The sequence below is a fragment of the Crassostrea angulata genome, chromosome 6 (assembly GCF_025612915.1).
Source record: "Crassostrea angulata isolate pt1a10 chromosome 6, ASM2561291v2, whole genome shotgun sequence".
NCBI lineage: Eukaryota > Metazoa > Mollusca > Bivalvia > Ostreida > Ostreidae > Magallana > Magallana angulata.
Window position 1 is genome coordinate 45,372,322 of NC_069116.1, and position 11,278 is coordinate 45,383,599.

The 11,278-nt window shown below is 32.6% G+C and overlaps 1 protein-coding gene across 2 annotated transcripts; it reads left to right on the top strand.

Annotated features, from left to right (window-relative positions):
- Nucleotides 1–19: 19 nt before the first annotated feature.
- LOC128187846 (protein NipSnap homolog 3A-like) lies at nucleotides 20–8,142 on the top strand. Of its 2 annotated transcripts, none has more exons than XM_052858477.1 (6): nucleotides 20–163; nucleotides 3,984–4,203; nucleotides 4,628–4,786; nucleotides 5,099–5,209; nucleotides 6,781–6,843; nucleotides 7,168–8,142. In XM_052858477.1, the coding sequence occupies exons 1-6, from the start codon at nucleotides 125–127 to the stop codon at nucleotides 7,227–7,229; spliced, it is 654 nt and encodes a 217-aa protein (XP_052714437.1). In that variant the 5' UTR covers nucleotides 20–124; the 3' UTR covers nucleotides 7,230–8,142. The 2 variants fall into 2 exon arrangements, with proteins under 2 accessions (XP_052714437.1, XP_052714438.1); XM_052858478.1 differs by lacking the exon at nucleotides 20–163 and adding an exon at nucleotides 2,277–2,297.
- Nucleotides 8,143–11,278: the final 3,136 nt, after the last annotated feature.

Sequence of the window (11,278 nt, forward strand, 5' to 3'; positions counted from 1 at the left end):
AGTTTACCAAACACACTAAAAATGTTTGAAGAGTTCCGAAAAGAAGTACCTTGACCTATTTTTCTGCCAACTAGCCCCTACTGGCTTCAGCCAAAAGTAAAAAGTTTGAATCAAAAGCCTACGGATGAAAATGGCAGCAAATGCATTGCTGAAGAACGGAAAAGTATGTATAATGTTATGCATAATTTACAAGATAGATATTCAAAAGATATACAAGGGGGAGTATACCTATACTTCCATAAAAAAATCTTACCTACCAAAACCCCCCCCCCCCCCCCCAAAATCATGAAATTGCTGCGAGAAAAAGTGGGGGGGGGGGGGGGGGGCTGAACCCTCTATGATGCTATGTCCCTAATGGTTAGGTCTAACTGTGCAAAAAAGTGGGAGGGGGGTGCTTAGGCCCCCCCCCCCAGTTCCGACGCCTATGCTATCATGGCTATGACATAATAAATAATACACAAGGTCTGGTGTATTATTTATATATATATCATAGAGTGTAGAGCGGATACGATGCCTCTGTGGATGAAGCCTATAATGGGACTAGATCAGTAGATGTCCTTTCATCATCACGGTCTGGCCTGTCATCTCATATATTGTTTGTTTTGTTTGAACTCTGAGTAATCTCATTAATATAACTGGGCCAAGAGCATTGGCCCCTTGTTATTTAAAACTAGGATGAGTGCATACAATGCCTGTCAAATTCCTTGTATACTGTGGAATCATTAGAACTCATGGTGGCTCAATTTTTGTACACTAGCTGGTATTCGTGGGTAGATCTCCCCCACGAATTTACACCCTCAACGAAAGCAAATTAGAGTTATGATCTTTTTTTAGCTCAAAATCAGAGAAAAACCCGCAGTGGTTGTTGAAATTTGCATGTAAAGATTTAGATTTGGGAGGGGGGGGTATGGGGAAGACAAATACAATTGTGGGAGAAATTTGTCTCCCGCGCGGGAGATAGGTTAGACGGGGAGATCTTAGATTTTTAGGACGTTTTCCGGGAGTCTCCCGCCCAATGCGGGAGGGTTAACAGGTATGGTTATCTCCACATTATTGAAACTGAAAACCAAGGCATCCATGAAATTACATCCCCATAAATTAGGAAAAAACCCACAATCCATGAAAATTGGCCCCATGAATATAAATGATATTCCACAGTATTTAATCAACTATTATGAGAGAAAACATACAAATTGTGCAACAGTACATATTATTTGACCATCAACAAATATAGATTTATATTTTTACTTTTCTCCTTAATCATGTTAATAGTTTCCTACTGGTATACATTTATTTTCTCAACATAACAACTTAATCTGAAACAATCTTTGACTGCATGTGTTTGGTTTCTAGTGATATTGTAATTTGACATTATTTGTTCAGGGCAAGAAAATTATGTATTTTTGTCGTTATCTGAAGAGATTCGATATAAAATTTCTTAAAATAGTTCTATCATATCAATGACAAATATGAACAAAGTGGGAAGTTTTTTGTTGAAACCACAAATTTTGACCCATGATAGGATTATAGGTCTAGACTTCACTTACATGAGTTAATTGGTATAAAAAGAATCAAATTTTTTTATTTTAAAAAAATACTTAATTTAGAAACCTATACCTTTTGTGTCAACAGATTTAAAAGCATATATTTTGAGTCTGTATGTACATGTAAGCAAAAAATAAATATTTCAGCAATATTTGAAATATTAATAGTTCTAAATTAACATAATATTTATTGCTCAAAGTAAGAGATATATAATGCCTTGTACATTCCTGTCCCATATTTGATCCCTGATTTACTAGACTATCTAGACTGTCTCAATTTACCGTTTCTATCATACAGTGTACTTTGACAGATCTTATCAAAAAAAAAATTTATATGCTGAAAGAAATACAGTTGAAATCATTTATTAAAACTTCATCAATTTTTTTTTTACTTAAAGATTTTCACAATAATGGAAAGCAGATTTTTCAGTGAGATCGATTTATTTTTTTTCCATTTGGAAGTCTCTTAAATAGGGAACACCTCACACAATTTTCAAATGTTAATTATCATCCAGACCTTATTTTATAGCATTTGCAACCCCAATCACCTATCTATTTAAAGCCACTTTCTTTAACCAAACAAGTTAGAGAGATTGAGCTGGGAAATTCAAATCCCAAAACGTGTAAACAAATTTTCATTCTGGTACATAAATAAATATTGTTTAACCCTGAGGTATTTCATCTTCTCTGGCCAAGGGTTTCTGATCCGTGTCGGTCCTGCAGATCAGAAACCCTTGGCTAGCAAAGATGGAGGTATTTATGAATATCTTATAATAATGAAGCAAAAAATCTTGAGACTGATTTAATACAGCTGCATTTTTTGTTATTTTTATTCTATAAATATACATGTATATCATTTTGATGTCTGATCATGTGTAAAGAGAATATTAACTTTGTATTTTCTACTTTTCTTATTTTTTAATTCTTATAAAATGCAATTTAATTTTACATATAATGGATAATACCAGCTACATGTAGTATCTACATCACAGATCTCAAGATAATTTCTCAGTATGAAGTATTTTAACTATTTAACTCTATTATTTTAAATTTATGCATTGCTTTCAAATAAAATATGAATTAAAAAGTAATGTCTAATATTTAAACAAAAAAGATTGGAGGATTTTTGAACATGTTGGATAGAGAATGAATTTGATTTGGATGTACCAGGTTGTACATTTAGATTTAATTTATACCAAGATCTCTTTCTAGATCTTAACATGGAGGGGGATGGCTTTATGTATCTGATACTATTTTTGACTCAATTTGCTGACTTAAGATAAACGGTGATGTAATATTATAGTCTAGGAGTCGAATGAATGTTTTATACATTTGTTGCATCTTTATTCCGCCTGATAAATCCTCATTTTTCAAGCAAAATTATCTGTGATATTTTCTATGAATTAGAGAACCAAATTGCTAAATATTGCAAGAAAGGTAAAGTAATGATTGCCAGTAAAGTAATGATTGTCAGAGATTTGAATAGTAGGTGCTCAGTGTTTTAAGGAATATAAGGAATCATTCTTCGAGTATTATGAGGTAATAATTTCAGTCGGGGCGTGGTCAAATCCAATGAAGCCCAAAGGGCTTTACGATAAATTTGTCTACCCTCCGACCGAAATTATCACCTAGCTCTTATTCGAAGAATGATTCCTTATTACTTATATCTATATTATTCCCGATTTGTACACTTTAAAACATTATTTTAAAACCACTATTTTTTTACGTAGCACATGCTATGTATTACTATGCGGCGGACCCAATAATTTATTTCAGTTATGCTATAAGACACACCCATTTTGTGTTACTCATGTACTCATGTTTTATGAAGTTATTAGGTTTTAGGGTTGAAAATTGATTTGTAATGTTATCACAGACAAAGACAGTTCAAAATTTAAATATAAATGATTACCTGGTATACTGAATGTGACAGTGTACATGAACAAATCTCTGATTTTATACCACCTACCAGTATCTGTAATTACAAGGACGACAATAGATTAAGTGTGTGTGTTTTCAGACAAAACAATGAATGCCTACAGGCTAAAGTTGATTCAGATGTGTATAGTAACTGGTTGATAATCTGGCTAAAGATTTTACATATTGTGGTGCCAACAGATGTTGTGTTATAGATTTTTGTATCGAGTATCCCAAACATTTTCAGTTTAACACTTCTGATCTCGGACCATTGCACATCAAATTGAGAATGGGTTATACTATAAACATCACATTGAATCAGCCAGAAGGAACTTCATGCAACAGACATGATCATATAAGATATCGCTGGAAGGAAGATTTAGTAATTTAAATGAGAGTAAATTGTTACTGGGATGAAAAAGTTTGCAAGTGTAGAAGGATGAAAATGACACAGGGTGAAAATAACTTTAAATTGTGTATACAGTACAAAAAAATAATACATTTATTTTCATTATTTTCCAGGTCATTGCAAGGTCTTTTGCCCAAGCCTCAAGCATCCGCAGTCTACATAATGACAAAGTCTATGAGCTGAGGACCTACAGCATTACACCCAAGAATTTCAAAGAGTTTTATGACCTATCTGTAGAATACATGCATTTAAGAACCAACCATTCCAAGCTGGTAGGGTACTGGACCAGTGAAATAGGAGGAATCTTTGATATGGTTCACATATGGGAATATGGTAATTATTTCCTGGCTTTCGAGAAATCTTCTTTGCTAATGTTTTGTACAAAGTGTATATGTACATGTAATTTTAATGGATGTTCCCAATAATTACTGTAAAAAATTATTGTGAAGGTAATTTCATAGATTCATTAATAAATCATGATTAATTTATAGGTATTATGGCCAACAGTTTAATCTCAAAATCAATTGGCCAGGAGTGTAAGTTTATAGAGGCAGAGAGGGTCATATATCCTTGAAATGGGTTTAAGCCTTAATAGAAGTAGCTAGTACATTTACTCCAAAATTAGCAAATTCTTGTCTTTAAAATAAGATGAACAGACAAAATTTAGACCGCATAAATATTTCTTGTTTAAATAGTATTAAATACTACCACTATTTTGGATAATAACTCTTGCTTTGTTTTGTGTTTCTGCACACAGATAATCTTCAGCATCGGGCCAAGGTAAGACAAGCTATGACAGGTGATCAGGAATGGTCGTCAAAATACATCTCCAAAGTCTTTCCCATGATGGAACGTTTGGAGAATGTCCTCCTCAAGCTGGACAGCAAGAGCAGCCTAGAGCAGACAAACACAGGGGGTGGGCACAATCTTGTTTTTTACATATTGAATATTATTTGCCATGTCAGACTAAAAATCTTCTTCTATCTGCATTTTTCAAGATTGACATCTATTCTGATGCTTCCAATATTGATTCCATTGATCTCTAGAAGCAATAAAACTAATATATATTTTATGTTATTGTTTATATTTATGAAGATTTGTGTTGGCTTTTTTTTTAAACTAGATACATGTACAATGTACTTGTCTTTCATCTGTTTTACTTGAGAAGACATGTGTTGAAAATGTTGAAATTGCATTGGAGAGCCATATTATTATTTGTATGTTTTAGGTGTCTATGAAATCTGTTGCACTGAAAAACCGTTAAAAGAACTTCCTAATACCAAGGGGGATGGTCAATTGCTGGGAACCTTCTCAACTCTTATTGGATCCCTCAATACATGTGTGTATACCATTAAACATGTATAACTTATTGATTCGTTAGAGAGGTTAAGCATTTGAACATGTACGTGTATGTGTAAATAGGGTAATCCCCTAATTTTATGTGTATTACGTCATAATTTCTGCATACAGTGTAATTCTACAAGTTGTACAAAATTTGTAGAACTAAAAGTACACAGATATTAAAACTTGTAGCATTTTTTAATAAAAAGATAGACTTTGTGTATATCAAACATTGTTTTATGTAAAGCACATGATATATATTGAAGAAGTCTGCTTTGGGTTTCATCAAATTCATTGAATTTTTTCATAACCAGGGAGTGTAACTGAATATGTTGGAAATGTTAAATCTAATTATTTTACAGGTTTGCTTACACGTACAGTTTATTAAGCATACTCCAAATATTGGTACCTGTACATGTAAACATACTTGTAGCTTCACACGTATCAGTAGATGTACACGTTCAATTGCTTAACCTCTTCATTTATTAAAACATGCACAATGTAAGGTCCATGAGGGTCATTGGCAGCTCTATTTTATCCATTATTCATTATTAAAAAACATTTACCATGTTTACATATATATGTGTATCATCTGCATATCAATGATAGTCTTTAATTTAATTTTCTTTAATGAAATTTTAATTTAAGATTTACAATTGAGTTCTCTTTCTTTTCAAAATCTGAACTACACCTCTATGACCATCTCTTTACATTCTAATTCGCTTTCTATTTAATAGCTTTTATATGATATATTGATTTCCTGGTCCCTGTTTTAAAAATACTGAGATAGAAAAAAAATATACATATCCAGATTCCTGTATTACATGTAATATATAAAACAACATAAAACCCTTATATTACGGTTTCCTATGATATCAGGGTTGTCTCTAAAAATTGAAGTAGAAGGAAGGAATAAAAAAGTAGAAGGGGGTATGGAGGTCTAGCTTCTAGCAGATTGTGTTTGAAATGCAATAATAGCTATACTTTGTCCCGAGTTTTTGCTTCCACCACTTTTTGCTTGATATTTCAATAATAGTAAATACCTTTGTGCTCAAACTACGTTCATCCACTAATATGAAAAATGTCAAGATTATCTGTTTCAAAACGCCCCCTCTACCGCTTCAGGTTTCAATACACATCCCAAAATTGAAAGTCTATGGAGATTTTGCATTGCATCAGCCATTATTAAGCCTGGATGATAACGCTAAAAAATGTAATCCGAATGGAGAAAACATTTCCCATTATAAATCTCCGTAAGAAAATTGTTTTTGTTCCTGTGAACTTTTATGAGTGAAAAGGGAATTGTTCAATGAAGATATTTTGGATATATTCCCTTTCATCGATTTCAATTGTATTTCTTTCACAGGTATGTGTATTTTTATTAAGAATCATCAAAAATTGATGGAAGCAATAACTTGGGACAGACTATAGTTAATAATATGTCATTATAGGCAGGCCCGCTTCCCGGGTCTTACAGACAACCCTGGATATGATACAAAATTTTACCAAGATTGGATGGGATCATGATATACATGTAAATGATATATCAAATAATTATCTTGATTACAGCATACCAACTTTGGTACCACAAATCCCTGGATGCATTAGTTTCCAGTGCTGATTTAGGAACATGTAAGTATTGATGCTGTCTGTAAAGTCATTTCTTATCAAGGTTATTCACATTCTTACAGGTTTATAAGGGTTTGATATTCTGAATAAATCATTTTCTTAAACGAATTACCATACAAGGAAAAGTAGACCTATATTCATTGGTAAGAGTGTAATATAATACTTACATTATTTTAACTAATTTTGAGGCATCTGTATATATGTGCATTTATGGTTTCCATCAAGCAAGTTGCAATGTACAACTAAACTTGTAATGTTTTGATTAATTTTATGAAAGCTTTTATGTTTGTTATAATACCCGGTAATTGTTATGTGTATTTTGTATAGATGGTACGCATAGCACCAAAAGCAGACTCCTCTTACCTACACCCTGGTCCCCAATGAAGTAGCTTAGAAGTGTACTGCCACCCTCACAATGGATTCAGCTCATTTAATCAATGTCATGATAGGTAGGGAGAATGTGGACTTAAACTTGATGCTAAGTGCATGTATATACCCATTCTGAAACCAGTTTAAACAGTGGTTGTTATATATATACATTTATTGTTTGTAGTCAGATCTATGGTAGTACACATGTAACCATTATTATGTACATGTTATATGTAAAAAGTATATTCATCTTCTGAAACTATTGCATACGGACTGTGAACCAACAGGTTAAACTTTCTTTGTTCTCATGAACAATTTATACTTATTTCCATGGGACATATATTTCAAACTTTCGTGAAGGAAATTTCAGCAATCTGACATGTTTATGCAAACAAGTGATCATGAACATTGGCATTTGGCATGTTTGCATTGAAAACATTCCACCAAAATTGATAGTTTTGCATTTTCATTTGTGGATGAAAAATACCATTAATAAAATATTTATGAAACCAAAGAGAGTTCAGCAAGTTGGCCCATTGTCAGCAAGCACTTGATGTGGGTTTTTGATACCGGTTCATGTATAATTTTTATGCTCTATACATGTATTGCCAGCAGTTTTTATTTAGTTTTACCCAACTTGTTTTCTAGATCGTGTTCAATTATAAGTGTGTTCACTAGAGATAAATTAGAATAAATTTATGTACAAATCACTATCTAAATCCAAGATATGCTAAAACCAAACTAGTCAGTCATTTTTTTCTTCATTTCTCTAATTTCAATTGTGTGTATTTTACAGATCAGCATTCAGCAGTTCATAAACCAAAGTTTTTTGTTACTTTTTCTTCGTATTATGTACATGTATGGTGCTAGTTACATTTAGTATACAAATGTTAAGACACGTTAAAGAAATAAATATTTTATGCTGATACTTCAGTGATGTTTTTTTTCTCTTTTTCTTGCAATTTTTATTAAGTTTCAGTTTTGTCAGAAATATAAGATTAACTTGATAAGTGTGTCCGAGTGATTCCCATATAAATGTGTTATCAAGCTAGGCATCAAATATGCATCTGATGTTTTCAAAAGAAGGTGATTTCAGCCTCTAGTGAGTAATATCAGCCTCAAAGGGTTACTATGGATATTGCCTCCAAGCATGCATGTAAAAAATAAATTTTGTTCCAATCCATGAAAGTATCTAATAGTTTTGGAAAGAAAGATATTAGCCTCAGAGATAAACTTAATATGATCGGATATATAAACTTCATATCAGCTTAGAGATTTCGAGATGAATTAAATATCAGCTCCTGAGATAAATTTAGAAGTAGTACCTACTAAGGATACTTGAAAATAAACTTTTACAATAAAGATGCTGTTAGCAAGCTTACAAATGATACCCCCACTAAGAAAATTTACTCAAGTTCCGGGTATTTCTCTATTGGAAAGAAATGGATGCACTAATTTTCATATTGTGACCATAAACTTACAAAAATGACCAAAGTTTAAGGTAAGAACATATTTGAAGGTCATAATTAAGCAATCTTTGTGTGAAGTACAAAGATTCTTATCATTTTCCATTACAAGATATGGCTCAGACAGGAATTTTGCATTTATGACTATGACCTTAAACTTGCAAAAATGACCTTGGACCTTCATGACACACTGTCAGGTCATAAGCAATCATTATGTGAAGTAGGAACTTCCTAAGTTTTTTATATATATATATATATATATATAAAGCTATAGAGCAGACACAATTCAAGCTAAGAAATTTTTCTTCCAGTGACCTTGAACTTGCCCAAATGACTTTGAATCTAGATCATGACACACCCTCATGTCACTAGAAACTTTGTGTGATATACAGTATGATGTATGGTAGGATTATAACTTCCAATGTTTCTCCATAAGAGAGATAAGACCAGACAAAAATTATGCACTCTTTCTAGTGACCTTGCACTTGTCCAAACGACCTTGGGTCAAACTCATGACACACCCTCAGGTCAACTCCACAACTTTTGTAAATCATTATATTTACCAAGTTGCTGCTCATATTGAAACTGCCGTTACTATTTCATAACATTATATGCTTGCCCAAATGTTCTGTTTTCACTCCTATACCCCAGCCAGTTTGTATCTGTGCAATACAGCCAAAATAATTTTTTTTTTATCAGGGGGTTTCATTTGTGAGCTTGCTCACAGTACCTCTTGTTCCCTCGATCAGTATTCTTTATATAGGCTGTGATTTGCCAATTTTCAACTGATTTAAGAAAGCAGATTGATATACCATCATGATGAATTCCTTGTTAGTTATTTACTTTTTAAATTAAATGAATTTTCTTCAACTGTATAAACAACTCCATCATCACTTTCATGATCTTAAGATGCCCAAAATACGCTATTAAAAAAAATTCCAGTCGATAAGACTACTTTTTATTCAAAACATTTTCATTATAAAAAAAAAATACAATGTCATTTCCAGATGACATTTGTAATAACAAACTGGATGACTAGAAAAAAAATCACAATTAATGCAGAATATAATAACAATTCAAACAATATTACAAAACATGAAAATACACCAAATACAGTGTACTTAATAAATTGTAAAAGTTAGCACTAATATTCTTCAACATATAAAGGGTGAATATTCCTTTATTAAATTTAAAAATATCTATAACTGCAATTTGCAACTCAAGCAAATTAACATAAAAACAGAATGTATCTTCCATAAAAATTGTTTTTTAAAAAAAAATTGTAAACTTTCAAAAACAGCTATTCTAGTTTTTAAACACAAGAAAATTCTGAACACCAGAAAGTCAAACTGATATTGCAAAATGATAACCCTTAGTGCATATCCATCTATTTCTCAATCATAAATGAGTTATATATTTTCTGGGCTATTTAAAGAATTCAAACTTAACATCGCTTCTAAATTCTGACTCTTATAGGAATAAATCAACTGCGGTATTTTCTCTATTTTCCTTGGTTTCTACTTTTGAGGAAAAAAGGATAATCAGGTTAATGATGTACATTTGCTTGCTTTGTAATTCTTTGCATATCAACTGACAACTGTAAGTAAAAATTCTTGTTTTCTTTCCATCAGTATCTCATAATAATTTAAAATCAACTAACAGCAGTGACAGTATTGATGTACATTAATTTTGTAAGCAGTGTCACACAGTTTGATTTCAACACTCGTACAAAATAATCACAAAAAGTTTAAAAGTAAATGTACAGTGTTACTACAAGCTCAAACAGACTTCAAAGTCATTGTTCTTACAAACACCTCTCTAGTAGTCCCCAACATCTTTTTCAATTTCTGAGCAAATGGATTCCCATTCTCTCTGGACGTCATCTTCTGGTTTGACAAAAGTAGAGTTACCTGTAGTTGATATATAATCCACATTTGGAGATGGTTCTGGGTTGGAAAGAAGAATAAGGCTTTTGGCAACATCAAGTAACATATTCTTTTTCTCATCAGTACATGTAGTATTTACTGTAAGATTCTGCATGAAATCATACCCAGCAGAATAAGATGACAAATCAGTGCTATATGCACTGGCATGATCAGCTTTAGCAGCAATGGAAAGTGGAATGACTGGAGCATTCCTATCAGGATCGAAATGGGACAACTCTTGCTCATTGAGAAGAAAACTGCTCTGAGAATCCAAGGGATACTGGTTTAGCAGATTTGACCTTGAAGCAGCCATTGAACCTTGACTGGTATATGAACCTTCAGATGGAGTTTTCTGACATGTTTCATTAAACTTCTGCAGTGTTGTTGGATTATTAGCAGGTATGTGTTCCGAATCACTGCCGACTACTCCAAGATATGTGGAGTAGGAGGAGTCATCTTCTAGGTTTCTTTGTTCAATCGCATCCATTGCTGCAGAAAACCATCCGGACACTGCAGAGCCTGATTTTGTCTCCCTGTAACCAACGGGGTTAAAGGGATCAAAATCTTGGTACTGATTATTTGGATAGCAAGAACTGCTATAAGCTGAATCTTGTTCTGAGTATTCACTAAATGTGCTTGCTTCACTGTATCTGTTTTCAAATGCTCTTTTTCTGTCAC

Excerpts from the sequence above, each read along its gene's own strand:
- LOC128187846 (XM_052858477.1), top strand. The coding sequence starts at position 125 with ATGAAAATGGCAGCAAATGCATTGCTGAAGAACGGAAAA. Across the intron at positions 4,204-4,627 it reads GGTTCACATATGGGAATATG|ATAATCTTCAGCATCGGGCC; the intron begins GTAATTATTTCC and ends TTCTGCACACAG. Across the intron at positions 5,210-6,780 it reads TATTGGATCCCTCAATACAT|CATACCAACTTTGGTACCAC; the intron begins GTGTGTATACCA and ends TCTTGATTACAG.